General features: G+C 38.7%; 1 protein-coding gene across 2 annotated transcripts in view; it reads right to left on the bottom strand.

The window, feature by feature from the left end:
* Window positions 1-23,222, bottom strand: part of LOC103456687 (cadherin-18) — a 125,654-nt gene that overhangs the window by 8,907 nt on the left and 93,525 nt on the right. The window contains exons 9-11 of one of the 2 annotated variants that reach the window (XM_008396400.3): window positions 19,352-19,473; window positions 16,703-16,820; window positions 3,540-3,791 (exon numbers count right to left, since the gene is read on the bottom strand). In XM_008396400.3, the coding sequence (XP_008394622.1) occupies window positions 3,540-3,791; window positions 16,703-16,820; window positions 19,352-19,473 (492 nt within the window). Of the gene's footprint in view, window positions 1-3,539; window positions 3,792-13,997; window positions 14,213-16,702; window positions 16,821-19,351; window positions 19,474-23,222 lie in introns of those variants that run through there. The other variant, XM_017301987.2, reaches the window with a different exon arrangement.

Genomic DNA, 23,222 nt, shown 5'->3' with positions numbered 1-23,222 from the left:
TTCTCAGAGACTCTACCTTTTAAGAAGACTTGGTGATCTTGGGGTGACCCAACTAGAATTTGGGGGAAAAAAATCATATTTTATTTATCACTACAGAAGGGTTCAGTGAAGGCGCATATGAAACTGCTGGGTTCGGTACCTCAAAAAAGGTTACAAACCACCGGTTAAAACTAATGTTTTAGTTTTAACATTGGCAGGTACATCTTTTCACATTGATGTAAAAGATAAAAACTGCTTTGACTTGAATAAAATAACATTCAGCTGAGTTTGAACGTTTCTGTCCTGCAGGAGGAAACTCAGCAAACAGATGATTTCAGATCTGCTGCAGTCAGGACTTTGGGCTTTACGGCTCTAACTGACAGTGGGTCTAATTTCTGAGTAAATGTGGAGTGAATGAAGCCACTAATAATGAGTTAATGCTGAATAATATATTTATAAAATTAAAAAACATGAACATGAATCGTCATTTACAGGTATAACTTTTCCCTAACATGAAAAACCTGAACACCACTAACTTTGTTCTTTTCTCAAATTTTCTTTTAATTTTTTTTAAAATTAGTTTACCTTCAGACGTGCTTGTAAAAAGTGGGATGTGTTATAGTGGGATTAGGCTGTTTAATGAGACTCCTCTCAAAGGAGCAGAATTGATTTATTGATCAAAGTGTGTCGACCTCTGCTACAATACTTGTCAATAAGCCTCCTTTCAGCATGTTGGTCTAGTTTTTTTCTTGCTGACCTATTGCCTTTGAGATCAAAACAATTGACAAGCAATTTGGCTGGAATCCAACAACAAACAATAAATAAAATACCAAGTGCTTTTTGTATTAGTCTTGGTTCTTCACTCAGCTCTGGGCAACAGACTTTCTTCTTGACTGGTTTAGCTCAAGTCCAGATAAGCAGCTAAGTTCAATGACTGTTGTTTTCGTTTGTCCATTGTTAGGAAACTCAGTTTAGGAAATGTTCTTGGTGATATTATAATGTAATTGTGCTGTTAAAGAGGTAAAATAAGCCCCTGTGTCTCTCCTGGGATTTAATTTGTTCAAACAGAAACAACAATTGTACAAATAAAATGTTGATTCGTTTGAGAAGGAGAAATGTTGAAATGTTCAGGGTTAGTAATGAGTTTCATCTGAAGGGGTTTGAATGGATTGTTATAATTAAAGACCTCCTCACCTTGTGACATTTATGGCTTATACAATGCTTGGGGTGAAGCGAGCAAAACATCTCAGATTTGTATTTGTGAAGCAGTTTGAAAAACGCGTTTTTATTTTACATCTCCATTTCATTCCAGTTTATTTAAATTGACCTCAAACTTAGAAAAGTACAACTGGGCTGTTTGTCTTCTACTTTGAAGGCCTCTCACTCTGACAGCTGCGTCTAGTTTTGGACACCGTTTAGGATCAGAACCAGCCTTCAAACGGTTCTGTTGACTGGAGATTGTGGGAAGTATGGGGGATGAAATGAAGAAGCAGATATTAGATAAATAAGACAATCCTCTGTGCAATTAGTGCTTAGTGTAAAGATCGTAAAGATTTTATATTAAATTCACACTCCTAATGTTTCATGTGTTCAGTGAGTTGGGGATAATTTAAAGCCAAATATACGTTTTTGTGGGGATTCATGTGTGATTAGAGATGTTCCCACTGTTATTTTTAGTTTATCCATCCATCCATCCATTTTCTTTCACCCTTGTCCCTCAGTGGGGTCGGGAGGGTTGCTGGTTCCTCTCCAGCTAACGTTCCGGGCGAGAGGCGGGGTCACCCTGGACAGGTCGCCAGTCTGTCGCAGGGCAACACAGAGACACACAACCATGCACACACACACTCACACCTAGGGGCAATTTGGAGAGGCCAATTAACCTGACAGTCATGTTTTTGGACTGTGGGAGGAAACCGGAGTACCCGGAGAAAACCCACGCATGCACAGGGAGAACATGCAAACTCCATGCAGAAAGACCCCAGGCCGGGAATCGAACCCAGAACCTTCGTGCTGCAAAGCAACAGCTCTACCAACTGCGCCACTGTGCAGCCCTATTTTTTTTTTTTTAGTTTATGAAAGATTTAATTTATTTTTTGGGGTTTTATCAGGACTGTCCCCCTTTTATGTCAGAGCTTTTTCAGGTCTGAGGATTTCATGAATCAATAATCGTTTATTGTATTTATGTGATCACATATAATGAAATTCTGTTTGGTAACAAACTTTTAAATAATACACACATGTGCATTTGTTATTTTTTGTACAAATATACATAAACTCTGTAGAACCTCACTTAAAATAATCAAAACTATCCCTTTACACTCTTGTAGACGATTGTTGAATCCCACTAAAGGCTGTTGATGCAGATTTGACACATACTAAAAATATGAGCACCACTTCCTCACCAGTTAGTGCTTTAATTTATGTCTGATTCAGCTACATAAATCCTGAACCTGTGTATTTTAGCCAGGTTAACAACAATCTCCTCCAAATTTAGCATCTGCTTGACAGCAAAACCACCGATTACTGTTGACCTTCGGTATTTACAGGGGATAGCTGCCAATAAATAGCTTTTAACTGCCCATGTTAGTAGTTCAAATGCAAAATATACCCTGATATGCAACAAGACATTCAGCATTTATTGAAAATGTTTTAAATAGTCTATGGAAAACTGTGAATATTTGAATTTTCTGCAAACAATTTGGAGTCACGTTCTACAGAAAATATGTCAATACTCAACTGGTATTGCGCTGTAATTTATGTTTTATGTGCTTATGAATAAATTCAAAAAGCCGTGGTAGAGATATAGTTTTAATTCTTTCTGGCAATGGCTTCATTGCCACCATGTTGTTCATGCAAGATAGAAACCAGCAGCAGGATTTACTCATGATTGTGTTTACTGACCTGAAAATGATTCAAACCAAGAAGACTAAAGATGAGATGGTTGAAACAGGCATGAAAGAAAAAAGAAGATAAAAATCTTCACCTCTAGTTTCACCCAGAACAGGCATGAATACATTTTCCACCCTACTTTTAATGTTTCAGGTGCACAAAATAGAAAATAGCGTCCCATCGCTGTGGGGTTGTTCCTAGCATCCATTCAGCCGGTGTTGACCAGTTCTGGTTCTTGATAGTCACTGTCCTGCATGTTTTAGCCGTTTGGGTGAAACTTCAGATGATGTTTTGGAGGGATTCGTTCAAAGCCTGCAGGACACTGATGCTGAGGACCAACACTGGACACCTCTGGTTTCAGCTGCATACATTTCCCTGCTGATTGCACCAACTCTCCAGCTGAACCTTCTCTTTCCACCGGCCTCCTCCCTCTTCACTCTCTTAAGTCCTCCACATACTTTTTGTTTGACCCTCCCTGAGTTGCACTTACTCATTTCAAATTCCACCAACATCTCTCCACATCTATCCAGCCCCCTTCCCCATCTCTGCCCTTGTCATACTCCTTCAACCTCCCACTCTCTAACTCCTCCACGGTCCATCTCCCCGGGATATTTCCCCCCCAGAAGTCCCAGCCTTCCGCGGCTCCCCAGAGCGTCTGCCCACCAACTCACCCAGCAGGATGACGATGCACAGCAGGATGGCGATCAGAGCCCCCGTGCTGAGGCCCGCAGAGGAGAAGAACGCTTCCCCCTGGCAGATCCGGATCTTGCCGTGGCGCTGGCATGGGCACACCCGCAGGGTCAAGGTGCTGGTGCCACTGAGCGATGGCTCCCCGCCATCCCACACCACGATGGGAAGCTCATAGAGCTCCTGGGTCAGATGGTTAAACCGGCGCCGCCTGGCAATGATGTTAGCTGTGCTGTCTGCAAAGACAAAATTACAAAGAAAAGAAACGGTCATACCCTTGGGCTGAAAGACTAACTGTGCACCTCTATCAGAGAAATAAGCAATTACTTATATTGGTGACAATAGTTTGCTAAACTTAGTCTTGGCATTGTTTGTTGCTTTCCTTCTGAAAGTATCCACATACAGAATTATTTACTGCGTCTGCAGCTTCTCGGCTTGCCAAGGCTAATTAATTTTAAAGGTGTTTGTTTAATTCTTCTAATGTGCAACAAAAGAACAGTTTACCTTGATCTCTGCACAAACACGTCTGTTATTGCCACGTAAATAAGCAGAAATAATAGGGAGTGAAAAAAAAGCAAAAACAGCCGCTGGAGGTTTTCTGACAAGATCGGCAATTTGTCCCAGACAAGCAAATGTATGAGGGCTGAAGTTAATGAGAGGTTTGGTTTGGTGATTGTAGCAGGAAATTATTTCACACTTGAACCTAAATGACCAGCGTCTATTATACCCCATTTTACTCCATAAAACGTCAGTACTGCACAGTTCAAGAGTTTCAAACTGAATGAACCCTGACCACAGATGATGATCTCAGTTTGATTAGAAATAAACTAAATAATATTTAGGAGTTTCATAAGGTGACTAAAAGTGTCTCCTACTCTTTGTCAGGTGAATCAGTCTCGTTCGCTGCCGACATCTAAACAGCAAATGACACCAACTTTGAGTTACTTCAGGTAAAGTGTCACAGTTAATTTATTAAATTGAGCCGTTGAAGTTCCAAATGACTAATATTTATTATATAATGACTGTTTCTGCATTTACATTTTATTAATCTTATTATTTTAAGGAACAACCTACCCAAGCTGCCCTTAATAAATGTTGAATCAACTCTAAATGAACATTTATTTTGTTTATTTTTTAGTTCAAGTTAAAGAAACGAGTCTTTAGCTAAATAATTCCATAAACAGTTTGGAGAAAACGCATCAAGTCAAACGACTTAAACAACTAAATGACAAAAACAGTCCCAGGGTTGAAACATAGCTTTTAGACTTGATGCTTAAAGGAACAAAGTCTCATTTGAAACCTCATATCAGTAGAGAAATAAAAGGTTTGATGCCTCTACAAAGCAAAAATATTGGGTTTTGCTAAAAACAAAACTTATCATGACAGTGGAAACATCAGTGAAGATCTAAAGATATCTGTGGCGACAGTTTTTCTGTCACTAACAGCTTTTAAAAACTCTGTTTTTCCCACCAGATGCCAACATTTTCTTAAAAAGCCATTTTAAAACGTTTTATCCCTACATTTGCTCTTTTTTAAGTCGTCTCTCCGTAGGTAAACTTCAGTAGGATTCACTTTACCATGAAAGACAATTCCTGAAAAAATTTATTTTGCATATATAAATTGCACAGCTTTTTTTCTAACAGTGTATAATGATTAGGCTAACTCAGAAAGCAAAGCAAAGCAGTGCGACGGGACAGCTGAAGGGGAGGAAGAATCAATAAAATAAGTTTTGTCAGCGGGTTTCATTATATTGATTGCAGAGTCGGGATATGTGGGCATATTTCATTCAACAATTCGCTCATATTAGCTGCTTATATAAAAACTGGGGTCTCTGTGTTCTTGGTGTCGAAGGCAAAACTTCAGCTAAGCTAACAGAGAGCATTCCTTATTTTTATTTTACTTCTCAAAGTCAAGCAAAAAGGTTAAACATCTGTTTTAAATAAGAAAATATCCTTCAAGAATATCATGATTTTATGTATTTTCTAAATTACGAAGGTATTTTTAATGCTGCTAATTAATTTCCGTGCCTTCTTTCCTTCTGCTGGTGGATTCAAAATTATTTAAAGAGCAACAAATTTATCACAGCCAGCTGTGCAGAACATCCTCTTCTGACCAGATGGATTTCTGTTCACCGGGCGCCTTGTTCATTAAACTAACACACCCTGTTCACAAAGGAACGGGCACAGTTTGTTAAAAGTAGCTCTGTCAATTTTTAGAAAAGAAAAAAAAAATCTGATTAATCAATTGTGATGTAAATAAGCATGTTTTCAAATAAACGCAGTACAGGACTGTATAACAGGCTAATGTGAACCAGGTAACACTGTGAAAGAGGCTTTTAGGTCAAAATAGTCTGCATTATGTAATACTGACACAGTAAACCTTTTAGATTAATCACATGTATTAATGATGACAGTCCTAATTACAAGTTTCTTATATTTACACCCATTTAGAGGTTATTATTACAGTTACATAGCCTCTAAACAAAGACCATGACGTATTGTTACAGCAGCTAGAAGCTGGGACTCTGGTGAAATGCTTGACAGATTTGAGTCTTGTTTTCTTTCTGTCTTATTGGACCAGGCAGAAGTCATATGTGGGAAACCACAAGGTTCAATCCTGGGGTCTCTTCCATTTAAAGCAGTGTTTTATCTTTTCTAAGCACATTGTGCCATTTTTTATAGTTGTAATAAAAATATTCTATGTATCAAAAACAACTCAAACTAAATCTGACTTTGTAATTTGATACCTTGAAATTGGGGGAGGGAAGTCTGAGTCTCAAGACCTGACCCTGCATTGTGGTGTAGGGATGAACATCATGGGTGGATATGTTTTCAGTGAGGACTCGAACGTTTGAGATCTGTAAAAACTAAAACCAAGAGGCTGAGAAACAGTTTATACTCATTACACCATCCTGAATGATGGCTAAGCGGTTAATTTGACCTTATCTATTTTTAGATGTAATTTTGTACAGTTTTAAATGAACATTTATCAAGTGATAAGTGCAAAATATAATTTTTATTGTCCTTTTTTCAAATGAGACATTGTTTTTGTCAGGAAAATTGCACCCAAGTTGTTTTGTTACAAATGCAATCACAAAGCTTGACACAGACTCTGTCAAAGGAGGTTTGATCGGCGCATGAGAAAGGTCATTTACAGATGTTATGAAATGTGCCACATCTTTTCATTGTAGGAGTGTGATAACATCAAGAGTCCTAAAAGATACTGTAGGTGAAAACTTAAGACATCATTTATGGATGGATAACTTTGGGTTTGCATACTGATGACACACTGCGCTCTGATCTCGATGTTCACGCTATTTAAGTTCTGAAAATGCTGAATCGTGCAGCAGGGCAGCCTTTGTCCCTCCGCCCGGTGAAAACACCTCCGCCGTGCTGTACTATCGAGCTGCTGCCGCTCTGAGACCTCGCCTCCCACTCCAATCTCGACTCCATCTATGAATAATTATTATGATCGACAGTTGGAAAGACATCACGTACTTCAAGCTTTATTAAGCCAGGACTCGTGTACCGCCGCATCAGCACGCAGACGGGCGGAGGCTTCTGAAGACGCAAACGGCACAGAGGAGAGACGGGGATTCAGAGGCTGGACGTCTGAGCAGTAAGCAGAGAGCAGGCTGGGTGACAGCCGAGGCTGAACCAGAGGAGGCTCAACAAAATAATAAATAATCAGTTTGGTGTGTACGCGCAGGTCCTTGTACTAACCACGCAGAGGAAGTTCAGATCCATTATGCTATGGTAATTCACATGAACCCATGTCTCGTCACAGGTGAGAGGAGGAGAGCGGTGTGATTGCAGAGTGAGTGTGATTAATGCCTCAGCGAGACAGACCATCTGCAGCCAAACTGCATCCACACACACACACACACACACACACACACGAGACACCACGCCGAATACAAAAGTTTGGTCGTAGCAACCGCGAAAAATGACCAGCATTCAAAAATTTGGAATCATTAGATTTATGTATTTTGCATAAACCAGGTAATACAATGGTCCAGTTTAGTAAGCCGCCCAGCAGTCTCCTCTCCACACGACACAAACACAGTAATTAGTATGCGCTGCATGTGAGGCTCTCCTCACGCTCTGGTTCCGCTCTGCGCCGGCAAACAGATTCTTTTCCCCAAAACCATCAACACAATGCAAGAGTCACTTGGATAGGTTTCATATTCCCACGGTGCATTGCAAAATGTTCCAAAGCTTTTTTTGAGATTATTCTGAGGTAGACCAGGAAGCTTCCAAGATATTTGGAGAATAAACGTTTTAAAAGTGTGGTGTGTGCTCGCATTCAGACGCGTTGATAACAATTTAGCACAACCAAGTGCTTTTTTCAATATACATGCATCTTGTGTGGAAATCTGAGAAATAAGCTAAAAAACATTAAAAACTCACAACATGACTATACAACCCATCAGACAGGTTAAGGAAAAGTTTGAAAACAAGAACCCAAACTTTAAACCTCCCAAAATGATTAATCTAAATGTAGTTTTCCACCTAAACTGACAGGCTGACCAGGAAAAACGAGCACAGGGTCTCTCTGGAGAAGATGCACAGATCCAGAGCTCAGGTGGGAGAATCTGTTGACATTCGTAGGAGAACGAACTGACCTGGTCCTAATGAAAGCACTGAGAGGAAACAAGCCAATTGTTGGAAGAAGACGAGGAATCCCACTGGCCGTTTGCCAAAGGTCATTCAGGTGAGACAGGAAACGTGGAAGAAGTTTCTCCAATCGGATCAGTCTTAAAATATCGTTTGTCTAACATGCAAAATGCTGAGCTTTCAGATCAGACTCTGCAAAGGAGATAGGCATGATAGGAGGAGTGATGGATAAGGAAACCAGGAAGTAACGTTGAAATAGAAGGAAAAGATTTACATAGAAGGAAAGGTACAGAGAGAGAGAGAGAGAGTGAGAGAGAGGGTGAACAAGAGTGAGAGAGAGAGAGCAAGAGAGTGAGAGAGAGAGAGAGAGAGAGAGAGAGAGAGAGAGAGAAAGGCTTGGGGAGCAGAAGCTCCAGTAGGAAGGTCAGCTTGGTGATGCTGCCATCAACTAATCATTCTCACTCTCCTGCTGTTAACTTTTTACTTTTGTGAACATCAAAAATAACCCTAGTAAATTAATCCGTTCCTTGTTGTAAATTGGGCTCAAACCCTCAGTCGATCTCGTCAGATGGGGTCTCGTGCTAATCCAGGTTCTGGTTTCTTCTTGCTGCATTTCCTTAGACAGAAACTCTCCAAGTCCACAGCAGAGATGGGTGATGAGGTAGATTCAGTATCCGTCAGCGTTTGATCGTAATCCAGAGACATGAAGCAGAGGTTGAAGGCAACATCAGACATACAGGAAGAGCAATCAGGGAGCAGGTAAAGGTGAAGGTCAGGATCAGGAACTCAAGAAATGACAAAGGTGTGGTAGGGACTGATGACAGGACAGGAGGGGCAGAGCAGAGAAAATATGATGAAACTTGTAGACAAACCTCAACAGATCTTAAACATTCTTGTTAATAAAATGGATGAATAACGTTGCAAGGAATCCATCTTAGGTTTTCCCTTTAGGGTTTAAGGTTTGAGATTGAATTTTTCATAAAAAAATAATTACTTTACTGTAATGTTGAAACTGTTTTCTGCAAAGTTAACTTTCAGGCCAAAAGTATCAAAAATAGTCAAATAAATAAATCAATAGCACACAGACACGACACAAACGTATCTCTGCAGAGTTCGGAGTTGCCTACACATGCACTTGGTTGTGTTTCATGTAAACGTTGGTGGGAGTGAGTAGGTGCCAATGACTGGAATCTGCTGCACTCCAGTTTGCACTTGATATACGGAGCTGTGGAAATGCCTTTCTGGAAGAAACGTCTATGTCGTGTCCTAATTTACAAGTTAAACTTTGGCCGTTTCTTCTCTAAATTAAAGTTTGACTGTCAAGAAAAAAAACCCAGTTACATTTTTAGTCTTCACTTTTACAAATATTCTTCACATTTGCAGAAACGCTTCATCTCCTCAGACTAATAGACTTTATAGTTTAGCTCTGCTTAATTACATAGTACTTCTTTCTATCAAGCACCCCAAAAAATATCTATTTCAATTAGATTTACATTTAGGAGGTAGCACTAAGGAAACTTAAAATGCATAAAAACAGAAAACAAGTTCACACATTTGCTTGAAGTCATTACTGACTTTTCTTAAAAAGAACTGATACTCATTATGGAAATGGAAATAAGTGATGAAATTCATCCAACCTGATGCAACTCCAGCTGTTTCCAGCCTGCAGGTCCTAACAGGATTTATCCCAGAGAGAATCAATTATCTGGATACGTTCAGAGGATAAAACAAAACCAAGAACAGAAACTTCCTTCGTTTCCTACAGAGGGAAATCTGCAGTATTCTTCATTTTTCTTATGAGTAAAAAACAATTAGTTGTGTCTCTTGAACTACAGCTGTGAGCCGACACAAACTTCAAACACCCTAATGAGAAACGTGTCTGGAAACTTGACCATAACTTTCTGCTTTTGTCTTTTTTATTGTCAGTAATAAAGTCCAGTTTTAACTGATACTTTAATTCAACTATTTCTCTCATGCTAACTCTGATGTTTGCACTTGGTTCCCTTTAGGACACTTCAATTCAGAAAACAAACACAGCTGCAGTACTTGGATGCTCGAATTTTCCATTTGCATGTGTTATTATATTTTATCTTATAAATCTGTGTTGCTCAAGCTTTCCCCCGTGGCAGATTAAAAATCCCACAAAGGAAGCTGATTTTAGTATTGATAATTTAACCCTTTCATTCATACTTACTTACAAAACTTGGAATTCTGACTTTTTTTTGCTTAAATTGTTTATGCACAATCAGGCAAGTCTTAAAACTCAAATCTAAGAACACATTTTGGGACAGAGATTTGATTATTTTCATACGCTATCAACATAATTCATATTAATTTGTATTTTGATAATAAAAGGACAAGTTAAAGTCAGAATCCTGAGGGTTTTCAGTCAGAAGAGAAGAGTCTAATATTGATTCATAGCATGTGTGTGCATGACTAAATTTATAATTAAACAGAAAAAAATGAATGCATTCATTCTGCAAACAATAATTACACTTTACAACACCGGCTTAGTTATTACTCACACAGTTATTTTCTGAAATGGAGTCATAAATCTAAGTTAATAATCCTGACCTTTAAGCAGAAGGCAACTATTGTGCTCTGTTTGCAACTATTTGAGAAAACCAGAATGCTTCAGTTCGCTCTGCCGCTCCACACAGCCCAACTCTTTCAATAGGTCATCAAGTGTTGGCAAATCAACTGTGAGTAAAGTGTGCATGACATAAAAGCTAATTGACGTCCCACGTATGGGTCTGACAGCCGTCCTCTAATTGCAGCCTATTAACTGTAACATCACAGGATCCTCTCTGTGTGCATGAGAAGACGATGCTGTCAGAAATCAAGTGATCAGTTTAAACATGAGGCTTATTTATAAATCACAGCATCAGTGTAATTGGTTGTTGAGGTGAGATGTGATAGAATGAGACAGATATCAAGCAGATCAAAGAGCCAGTCAAATTTTCAGCCACTGTAAACGATAAGGGAGGTTGATGTATTTAAACTCACTTCACCAAAGCAGATTTTGCCACAAAAGGATTTACAACTTTCTACCTAAACGTCATTTTAACAAAGATTACAGTTTCTTTGAAGCTAACATTTAGCACTAAACCACTACACTGATCTGATTCAGTGAACAAGAGCTGGCGCTCTTATAGGTATCTGTAGCTGAAAAATAACCTGTTGTAATAAGATAATAGCTTGAAAGAAATCTAACATGAATAAGTGATGGAAATTTTATAAAAAAAAAAAAAAAGCCACAACAGTTTAGTTAATAGGCTCTTTTTATATCCATTACTGTCAAATTACCAAAAAATGAGGGGAAAGGATGAATCCACTGCAGGTATAATTGACTATTTAACTGCAGAGGTTTAAATGAGCAGAACCTCAAACTAAAAATCTAATTGTAAATTTAGCACAAAAAAAAAAAAATCTTCAAAAAGAAGTCAAGTTCAGAAAGATCCTGAAATGAGATACAAAAGAGACGAGGAAGCGATTGGTGTGGATGAAAAGTAATTTCTTTCAGCTGCCCAAAAACAGATGGAGGTCAGACGTACAGACAGCTGCAGGACGGATGGTTTCCGATATAAAACGCTATCAGTGATCAACACTTACAGCTAATTACCTCTTTATTGTAAAAGAAAAGTTCAAACTGCTGCAGTGAACCAAGTTTCAGGAAAACACTTCGGTGATCAAACTGCAACTGAGAAGAAAAGGAGGTCATGAGAGAGTTACTGGTGTGAGAGACTGAAAGGGATTTTCTTCAGTTGCACAACAACGGAGGGAGGCATTAGGTCCTGGCACAGCGTAGCCACCAACTGTTAGTCTGCAACAACAGCAATGAAAGAAGCTGCTCCGACTGTGAAGAGCTTACTTGAATTATCAGACACAGGAGTCAACAGTACGATGCTCCGTCTGGATTCTTTCTTCTCCAAGTTCAAGTGCGAATGCAGCCTCTAATTGAGCACATTTGACTGATATCAGAAAAAGCCTGAGAGCAGCAGCTTAACTTTTCAGAGGGAGCTTCATGCAGATAAGAGAGCCGGAGAGAGTAAAAGGGAAATAAATAAGTAACGTTAATTCAACCAGAACAGGGATTATTGAAAAAGTAAATAGGTAAGCAGTGAATACAACAATATAAATATAATGCAAAATCCACATTTTTCAGCTTCGTATCATGTTGTAATGTTATTCCCTTCATCAAAAACATACCTTGACCCTTACATGCATGTGTAAGAAATCCTTTAATCTCCATGGCAACCATTGAGCTGTGGGTGGACTGAGCTCCGCCTTCGAGTTGCAGTTTCACGCTTCAGAGTTTCTGTCTCATCGCATCTCCCCCACTCAGCTCCTTCAGACTAGTGGCAGCAACTAGCAAACACCTGGTGGGACTGCACATCTGCTGAGCTCATCATACAAGCTGCTTCTCAGTGCAAAGCTGGTAAAAACATTGCTAATGACTTCCTGAAGGCGAGGTTTCAGAAAGAGCAGGAGTTTAAAGAGACAGAGGCCCAATTTCAGGCGTTAAATTGTGAAGTCAAATTTCTTTTAAGTCATATTTGAAATATAAAGCATTTATTGTTTAACAACTGAAAGTAACAGTTACTTGGTTGTGCTTTAAAATGGCACTATGTGCATAAAACCCTTTAAAAATTCTGGTTTCATGTTTCAGATTGTAATAAAAACAAAAATACACTCTGATAAAAGTAGAGAACATATTTTGATGGTAGGTTATAGGTTATGCATTCCGATAAGGTTCCTTTTTCTATAAGCAAGTGTTAAATATTAACTTTCATTAAGCCAATTTTTTTTATTGTTTTGATGCATTACGATGTAATATAATTTTAAATGTCAGATTTTTATCAGTTATAAGCAGAAAATCCTCGTAACGGCAAACGAACTAGAGTTTGATTAAAGTGGACGGAACAAGGCTGGTGTGAATGCAGCCAGAATAAAACTCCTTCAGCAATGAGCCCTGAGGGGCCCATGTTTAGCAGAAAACATTTATCAAGAGGAACAAAGACTCATATCAAACGTCTTCTTTCTTCATACTCGTTTCTTGGGGATTTTTCTCCCCCTCCTCTCCGCAAATTTATAGTTTTCAATTAGTACCCTTTCATCATCAGCTTAAAGTGGAAATGTCTTTGAATTGGGAACATAAAATTCCTGAATATAACCCATTTAGGCTGCAAAGGCTTCAGGGCTGTGCTGAATTTATGGTCCTGTCTGCTTTTCCCATTTATTGTTATCTCTGCTGAGTCAACACTCACCACAGGTATGATTTACTCATCTGTTCCTCTTTTATGCCTTTTGTTGAGGGCAGTAAGTTTCTGCACTTACTGTCATTGCATTTCTGAAAGAGTTATGCATTTCTACACCGAATGCCAGAACTCTGACTATTTCAGTTCAAACAAGAATATTCCACTTCTCAAACTTGATGCATGTTTAAACTCTGTAAGTATGAAGTTCATTTCATGCTTATAAATTATGTAGGTTTACATGATTCATATTTTCAATCAGTGAATGGCACCATTACTGCCTTAAATGCACTTCAAAGTACAATTGTAGTACCTGTATCTTCATCTTTTTTATATATATTCAGTCATAAAATTCAGGATAGTTGTATTTCCATGTAGTCGATCTCAGGGATCAGAGGATAATACAGTATCCATGAAGACAGCAGTAAATGTTTGATCCTAAACGTTTAATCAAATCAATGCAGTGGATAAAAGAAAAGTTAAGTTGCTGAGATGCAGTCAAATACGTTCTCCTTCATTTGGCTCACACACTGAGAAAAACCTGTCATAAGCTGATTCTCATAACCAAACATGCAGAATCGTTATTTATTTGTACACAGACAGGAGGCATATTACATTTGTCCACTTGATAAGCTTTGCTCACAAACAGCTGACATCGTCTCAGTGGTCTGGTTTTTAACTCCCTGCTCAAACTCTCTCTCCTAGCAGTAGCTTTAACTGTTTGCGTTTTCCTCGCTCATGTATGAACTGTTGCTTTGAATCCAATATTCATGTTATTCCATAGTCCTGTGGCAAAAAAAAAAACAGGAGGGTTGTGCTTAACAGAAACGATATCTGGAGGAAATGTCCTAATTGTGTTACTGAAAGTATTTATTCAGAGTTGGGGTTTGAAAGTTAATGAGATATAAACAAACTAAATCTGTGAGTTTTGTAAACCGGTGCACCATATCGCCGTTTTGGATGAAACATGCCGACAACACAAGCTTCTACTATGTACATCAGTTTGGGCAAAATACCCCTTTGTTCTCTCATATCTACACTGAAAAATAATTAAACAGGGAAATCCTGCCCATCCCACACAGGATTACATCAAATAATCTAATCAGAGAAAAGCAAGAGCCTGTGGGCTAACATGCATCAAGAGGTAAAGACAAATTAAAAGGCACCATATCTCAAAACAGCACTAAATCAAAAAAAATTGTTATTAATCCCTCATAAGAGAAGAGCTTTGGACATAAATTACAGCAGGGATTTAAATTTGTTTAAAAAAAACAAACATATTTTACAAAAAGTTGATCATTTTACTTTACAGTACACACTTAAAGCAGGTCGTGTCCATGTTTTAAAGGAGCGTTTGCCTATTAGTGGCCTCTGGTTCATTGCCTGTCCAGTCAGCTCATTCCAACAGAACAAAGATAATAAATTAAACCAAATAAATCAACTGTAGACCAGCTCGGTGGATTTAGGTAAAACTTCAGGAAAGTTATAAACAGAACAAGTCTGACCAAACCTTTGGCAAAATAAACAATGCTAACCAAATATAAATGATCCTGGAAGAAGTTTTTATATTAAGTTCATAGATATTCTTACTCTGAACAACTGTTAACTTGTGACCAACAACATTATATAAAAATGATCTGCATGAAGAAATTAATAATAATTTGGTGACAAGAAATAAAAAATAGCATGTCCCTTTCACTGCACAGTCATTATCACACCCATGGTGAAAAGACAACATATCACTTTTTAAATATGTGTAAGTTAAGCAGAGATTGATTCAGTTCATAATGTGAATATTTAGTCTTCTACTCGTGTCCTCTGTTTCCAAGAAGAAAAATAAGCTAATTGCAAAGTCCTGGCGTGAAAATTAAGGGAAACTGAATCACTAAGGCAAGTTAGCATGGATGGTCAATACAATTAGCATGCTAAGGCTAAAGCAGCAGGTGTTCAGCATCGGACTGCAGGCTAGCTACCTACATCAATATCCAAACTAATTAACCAGATAACAGCTCAATAAAATCCTGCTGCTTATTCCCACTGATATAGACTTTAATTCTTGATTTTTCTAAACCTCTTTAGCTGGAATTAATTGATAAATAAATCATCTGTACATGACAATGATTACGGATTTATTCAAGTTCTGTCATTCGAGTGGATCTTTACGTAAAAATCAGTATTTTTTTTAATCAAGATGCAAATAAGGTAAAGCCATAGACAACACTTTTGACCGTAATAATATCTTGTGTTAGCTGTAGATACAAAATTATTTCTTTTCCTTTTAAAATTTAAGCAGTTTGTTACAAATTCTTTGTGTTCAAAGAAGTTGTTCATGCTGTTAGACTGGCTCAGTTTGCCTTTTGTAGTAGAAATGTCTTGCAAATTAGATTAACATTCATAATTTCCTTTGAGGAATTTGTTGACGTTGTACAGACTGATAGTTAAAACCACGTAACTAGAGTACTTTTTCCCTCCTTTTCCCACTCATGCTTTTCCGTTTTTTGGGGTTAATAAGAGTAAAACTAGAACTTAACAACCTTCTTGTCCCAAATGTTTGTTTAAAGTCAGTAGTTCTTTGTTCTCATGGAGTCTTAGCAGGCTTGGCTTTGCTTTTATTCTCCTCCACCTTGAGACTCGCTGATGGTCAAGAGGTGAGGAATGTCTGCAGAAAAGCCCTGCCTCAGAAACTCGAGGGAGGCAAAGAAAGGCGTATGATGGGAAGGAATTGGACAAAGAGATAAAACGACCTATCTTGTATGATCAGGGATTTTTTCTTTTTTCTTTATCTCGCTACTGTGACCTTCATCTTTGTTTTTATGCTCCTCCATGGCATCCGGAGTGCCGTGAACTCCTCTTCTCTGTGGGTAACCGTGAGATCTTCTGGCTGAGAGCTTATAAAAGCCCTGTGATTGCCGACCACCCCGGGGCTAGGTATTCACCTGACACTGAAAATGGTTTCTATGGCAACGCCCGCTCGCCAGCCACAGGCAGGCTCGATATTATACACAGGAGGCGGCGACAGGGAGCGGCTGAGCGAGGTAATCCATTTGACAACACGATGCGCAAACACGGCACAACTCTGTGACTCTGCTTAACGCAATCAGAGGGGATCCCACTGAGTCTGCAGCTTACCGTGCTCACTTGTTATAGAGCGTGTGGTTTTACTGCACCACCAGGGTATGAGAGCGGCAGAACAACTTGCTGAATACTTAAAACCCGAGCAGACGGCCCGAAAAAACCGGAAACAAAACGAACAAACGTAAAGATCATCTCAGTTACCTCCGTTGTCCTTCAGGGTGAAGTTGGGGTTAACTGGCAGTTGGCTTGGCAGAGCAAAAGAGAATCTCTGTCCATTGGCAAAGTCGTCCTTGTCCACTGCGGTGACGGTCTGGATCAACTGAGAAACAAAATGAACATACTTTTAAAATCATTACTGCAACATTTTTACTTTTTTTCTTTTTTTTTTGTCATGCCTGGAAAGTAGAACAGTCAAAAATCGCATGAAACATTCTCCTTCAGCTCTGCACTTTGCTTGAAGCAGCGCCATCTAAGATTAAACACAAAAAAAGAAGAAGCTGCGATTTAACAATCTAGAATGGCGCCACTCAAGGTGGCAGCGGATTGGAGGAGCTCTCATGTTAGTTCTGACTTGTTTGGAGACTTTTGTTTTTTTTTAGTTGAGGCTTTGTTTTTTGTTGTTGTTTTTTTTACACAATTCTGATTTTGGATGCTGTGCAGCTGGAAGGATTTTTGCTCTTACTTGTTTTAACCTTTGTACAGTTGTTCAGATGTGCAACCGTGGCAACAAGGTGAATTTTTACACAACCTGGAGCAGTTGATGAACTGATTAGTTTCAAAAAGATGAAATAAAACCCCAAATCTCAAAGGTGTTGAAAGGAGACTTCATTTGGATGTGATACAGCACGGGTTCTGCTGTTGGGTAGATAATTGGGCTTTATTAGCTTTATGATTGGCAGTAACTCCATAAATTTACAGTGGTAATAATTAAATGAGGACAATGACTGTAAAATCAACCAATAACTCCGCACTTGTAAGTCGTGGACCTTTGTAATTGAAACATTTACGACAGGATTCATTTTTCAATTGCTATAAATACTTGAGCAAATGTAAACAAACTGAAATACATTTGAAGGAAATTGTATAAATTATAGAGTACGAAGCGCAGCCAGAAGAATAAGCGTGATACGCCTACATCTTTTTAGAATCAATTTAACATAAAGGGCAGCATTTACTTCTTTCCCATTATAGAACAAGAACAAAGACTAAACATCATCAGCTGGGGAGGATTTCTATGGGTTTTTTGCAACAATTTGTGAATAAAAACAACCAAAGTTGAGTTTCATATGTTTGCCACATTTTTATTTTAACATATTTTCTGTTAAATATTCATGAAGAAGACTGTTTTAATTATTCCAAAGGTTTATTCCATGACAGATGTACCATTTTCTCAGTTTATTCTTTAATTATGTCTTTTGTTTTATATAATACTGCAAAGGTTTTTATATTTTTTACTTTTTTAATGTGTTAAGTCACATCAATTAGAATTATAAAATTAAGTTTTTAGTACAACTGAGGATCAAATATCTGGTTTAACAAACTCTTACAATTAAACCAGTGGTTCTTAACCTGGGTTCGATCGAACCCCAGGGGTTCGGTGAGTCGGTCTCAGGGGTTCGGTGAGTCGGTCTCAGGGGTTCGGCGGAGCCTCTGCCACGGAGGTAAAGACACACTTGTGTAAAGTCGTGATGGCGCCCCGCTTTGCTGCAGAGGATCACGTTACATTGCTTAGCCAATCAGAGGATCACGTTACATTGCTTAGCCAATGTAACGTGAAATACATTGGCTAAGCGGAGGAGCCCTGATTGAAGGAGCTCCAGTCTCAGCAGGGATTTAAACTTGTGTCTTGTGACTAACCCTTAATTAGTCAAATGTGAACTTGATCAGGCTACAGGACAGGTTCGGTTTCTGTACATCACATCCATGCTTGGTGAAGGATTCAGATTATGAAATACTTTGGTCTAATGTGGAGGCAGTGTGCACAGATACATTGTTGTTCATATTTATCGAGTGATGCACAGTTAGTCTAATATCATGACATCTGACACTCAGGTGGTTGGAGGAGTTTTGGAGTCTAGTAAGTCATAAGCAGTTCCTTAAAATAGCATTTAAAGGTTGAATTAGTTTCTCCAGATTTGCAAAAAAAATATTTGATTCAGTTGCACTTTCTGATGTAAATGTAGATCATTTCCTAATAATTACCACAAAGTGAATATAATGTTGTCCCATGCACATTTTCTGCTGAATGCAAAAGTTTCACTGCCTGCAAAACATTGTGATTCTTTCCATTTAATCCTCCGAGTCAGGAACCCTGAGCTTGCAAACCTTAATTTAAATCTAATCCAAACTTTCTTTTAGACTCATCTTAAACCAGCTGCTAACTATTAAAAATGTATTTAGTTGCGTCTTTCACTTCTTTACTCCATCATCCTTTGCAAAACCACACTTTCAGCCATTTCCAAGCTGCTGATTGCTCTATATCTCAACAACCTTCTTAATTTGAATGAATCAAAGACTACTGTGAGCAAATTGGAACAAGCTTCGATTTAGAGCTGTCATGGTTTGCTGCTGAGATACTCATTTCGTATAAGGGATGATTAAGCAGCCTCTCTGCAGCCCCGTCTCTACAGCTCTGGTCTCGCTGAGCAACTCAAAAATTGCTGAGGGAAACAAGAGTTCAGCACAAAGAGGTGCGGTCAGGGAAATGGCTGCGGTTAATGTGCAGCTCTCCACACTTTCTTCTTTTGAGTTCAAGGAAGTTTTGAACATGTGAGGCCAGAGATAGGGAGAAAAACTGTAAAGGGGTGTTTAGCATTTTTTTCCTTCCCCAGATGGGTTCCAGACACTCACCTGGTCGAGCTTTGAGCTCTCGCACACAATGACTTCCTCGTCGGTTGCTATTTCTGGTGGATTGTCGTTCATGTCCAGCACCTGCACGGTAACAGGAATGTGCCTGAGCAGACTGGGGTTGTCTGTAAGCAGAGACAGAGTAGGAGGCGGAGGGAGAGAAGCCACATTTAGGCTTTCATTGCAAACATTTTAAAAACAGGTAGAGATACTGGAAACAAGGAATGCCAAAGCTTTAAAGGTGCCCTATTGAGGGTCAAATATCTGGTTCAAGGTGTTAGGATAGGCCTATGGCAAACAAAACATGTCCATTCATTTTTTTGTACAGTCTGGTCAGTTCTGCCTAGTTTGTGCTCATTTCAAAATGAGTTGTTTATGGATTCTGTCTCTTTAAATCCAGATAAGCTGCTGCTGGCCACACCCCCCGACTCAATGTTTACAACCACAGATGAAAATGGCTGCAAACTTGAAAAGCAGAAGTAAGGACTCCTGCACAGCCAGCAGAAAGTGGTTTCTAAAGTCAACAACAAAACACTTGTCTTTTCCAGCAGCCATTGTACAGAGCATACAACGGTACAACCAGCTGACCAAACTAACTGGATCCTGTCTCAATTGAGACTGAACATTTTTGAAACACCAAAAAGCAACAACTAATTGATCAACTTATTGCTGGGTGTTTTTAAGATACTGTTGAAACTGGAAGCATAAAAATATGCAAAATGTGAATTTTTTTCATATTTAAAAAATGTTTTTAATGTTTTTTATTATGGTTTAAGTAATCCAGCTACACCACTTTCTCACTTGTTCCTGAAACTGGACAAAAATAAAGCTTCATCTGAGTTTGACTATTTTATGAAATGTATGAAGGCAAAGTAAAACACTCACTAGCTGCTTATTAGCCAGAGACTTTTGGTTACTTAGAAATATCTACTGTATGATTAAAGAATAAAAAACTGCAGTGATTTTCCACCAATTGTCTCAGTTTGTCTGCATTGAGAAAAGGCTCTTAAAGTAAACCTGTCACCTTCCAGACTGACAAACGTGACCTTGAATTTGAATACATTGATGTGTAATGCATACAGTAACCCGGTGCTATCGACTTGTTGCTGTGCACCAGAGGACAGGCGGCAGATTCCTCACCTTTGGTTAAAATTAGGAAGCCTAAAATTAACCTAGCAGTACCCCTCCCCTACTTGTTGCTGGGTACTGTCGTTCACCTGGCTTAAAGAAAGGTTCCTACAATTATCACTAATTTACAGTAGCTGTCCACAAATTATGCAATAGTTCATCAATCGGTATCAGATATACTGCAAGGTTCACTTTTTATTACTGGCAGACTGCGGTAGTCTTAAACAAACTGCTTAAACAACCCAGAGTATGCAGGACTTTCTGTGGCCCTGAAGTAAGGGTCCTTGAGGAATGCAGCTGCTTGTCGACCCGTGAAGCACCTCTGTCCAGGACTGCAGAGTGCTTTTACTGGGTGGCTTCCAGGAGAGATAATGATTTACGGTATGAGTGCGCAGTAGAACGGCTGAGGTGAAACACTGTGTTTGCTCAGCGAAAAATATCACTAACAAGAAAAAAAAAAAAAAAAACTATCTTCAGGTGCTCAAATCCCAGAGGGAATTCCTGGTTCTACATGTTTACTTTTTATTTTGTCTTTAGGAATGTGTGCGTGCGTGTGTGTGTGTGTGTGTGTGTGTGTGTATGTGTGCGTGTGTGTTTGTGTGTGCATGCGTGCGTGTCTGTGTGTGTGTTCTTCTTTTTTCTCCAAAGTATAATAAATGTTTAAAATGGGATCTGCTGTTTTCACAGTTCAATGTCTGCAATGGGGATCCAGAAGCATTGCACACAAATAACAAGTAAAAGAGGAAAATAATGTAGTTCTACATATTCTATATGTACATTTTTATTTTAGATTGAAATAAGTTCAATGTTCTTCAATATTAAAATTAAATGTGTCAATAATTATCCAAGGTAAAACTGCAAACATTGTGAATCCCCCTCAAACTCTAAAAGGAGTTTTCTTCTCCAACCCATGATTATCCCCCTGCTGCTTCTGTATCTGTTTTCACACCAGGACTTTCTGTGATTCAACATTACAATAACATGCCTGAATACAAGACTCTGAACCAGCATCTTCTTTAGCAATGACCTAAATTTAAACTCTCCAATTCCCTTTTCACTTCTGGCTTCGTCTGTGAACTTCTAACCTCTGTAAGACAGTTTGCAACACAACGGAAACAGTCTTGGTTTTCTTTATGTAGCTGTATTAATGTGCCTGTGTTTATATTGCTAAACACTAAAGAGAGATGAAGAGATAAAGAAACATTAGCATGCATGACCATTGGCTGGAGATTTGCCTAATTGTGATTACAAATTATCCAACTCACCGGAGGTTAAGGGGCTTTGCTGATTTAATTAGTTACCAGACTAGGAAAGGACATTTGAACAGGAGAGACCGGTTCCATTTTATAGGCAATCCAAGAGAAATGTACTGCAACATGTTTAAATACAGGATAAACAATGTGCAAATTAAATCAACCCAATACTTTCTTTACCTAATATCCTCATAAATATGTGAACTATACAATGCTTTAAACATACAACTTAACTTACAACTGGACATTTATGTAAACGTATGTGACACGATAAAGGCCAGTAATTACTGAGAGAATGATGAATTTCTTGTTTTGTTGCTAAATATACCAGCTGAGCTATGAAGAAGGCTTATATAGCTTTAAAGTGATAAACTTTATGTCTGAATTCAACCTGTTTTTAGAGTAAATCTGAACTCACAAGACGTTTCACAAGTCAGTCACTTTCAGCCTGGTTGAAATAGATATTTCTCACTAGATAAGACAAGTCACACCTGTTGAGAGAAGAACTGATGTTCATGAGCGATTTGATTCTTTTGAACGGTTCTTCAGACTGAACAACAGGAGTACCGTCTCAGTTAGTGAGAACTGTTCTTTGTTTTTTATAACTTGGCTTGCTTTTAATGTTCTGCACACACGCCAATAGATGTTACTGCTTTATGTCCTTTAAAATTACATTTATTTTACTGCCAAATAAATACAATACAGAAGAGGGGAGGATAATTCTTATATTTAATGATGCAGAAGAGGATGTTTGCTTCTGCCAAACTATTAAAAGGCTAAAATGACTTGTTCTTAGAAAAATGTGTGTTTTAAAAAATGGATGCTTTGAATCTTCTTTTTTATGTTATTTTTATTTCTGTGTCTGACTTCATTAGAGCGCTTAAACTCGTCACTTTCAGGATCCGTAAATAACTCAAAAAGCCCCCAGGGAGACTTGTCCCTGGTTTGTCATGGCCAGTCACAAATACTGCACCATCTTTCATCATTACTGCACCACAGTTAGATTTTTTTAATCGCCTGTCCAGAGCGTCCACAAATCAAACCTGCCAAGCTCCATTAACATGGGAAAACAGGTCACAACAGGTGTTCATGGGGAGCTGATCATGGTGTGATTAAGCATGTTTTTTCCAAAGATGCTGCGTATGTCAGCATGCAATCTAACCAGAGTGTCTTGAAATAACACAAACACTATCAAGTGCTCTGTACTTATACGATGTGCAACAGATTTGATTCTGTAGCTGAGGGGAGCATGTGTGCTGCTGATTCATGTACTCATTGCTTTTTATGGATCCCCTCTTTTATTGATATTGATTCTGACTCCTGTGTTACTCTCTATGAATTTGAACCCGCGCTGCCCTCTGACTATACGATCCCCTCAGGGTGTCCTGTTATCTAGAGGGAGAGAGAAAAAAGAGGCAGAGCAATAGGCAGGGCCTTTTTCCACTTAATTGTTTCTATCTAAATCATGCTGCCGTGGTAAAGGACTTCTATTT

Source organism: Poecilia reticulata, chromosome 20 (assembly GCF_904066995.2).
Source record: "Poecilia reticulata chromosome 20, P_reticulata-male-v2, whole genome shotgun sequence".
Classification (NCBI taxonomy): Eukaryota; Metazoa; Chordata; class Actinopteri; order Cyprinodontiformes; family Poeciliidae; genus Poecilia; species Poecilia reticulata.
This window is presented reverse-complemented; position numbering and strand designations above follow the sequence as displayed.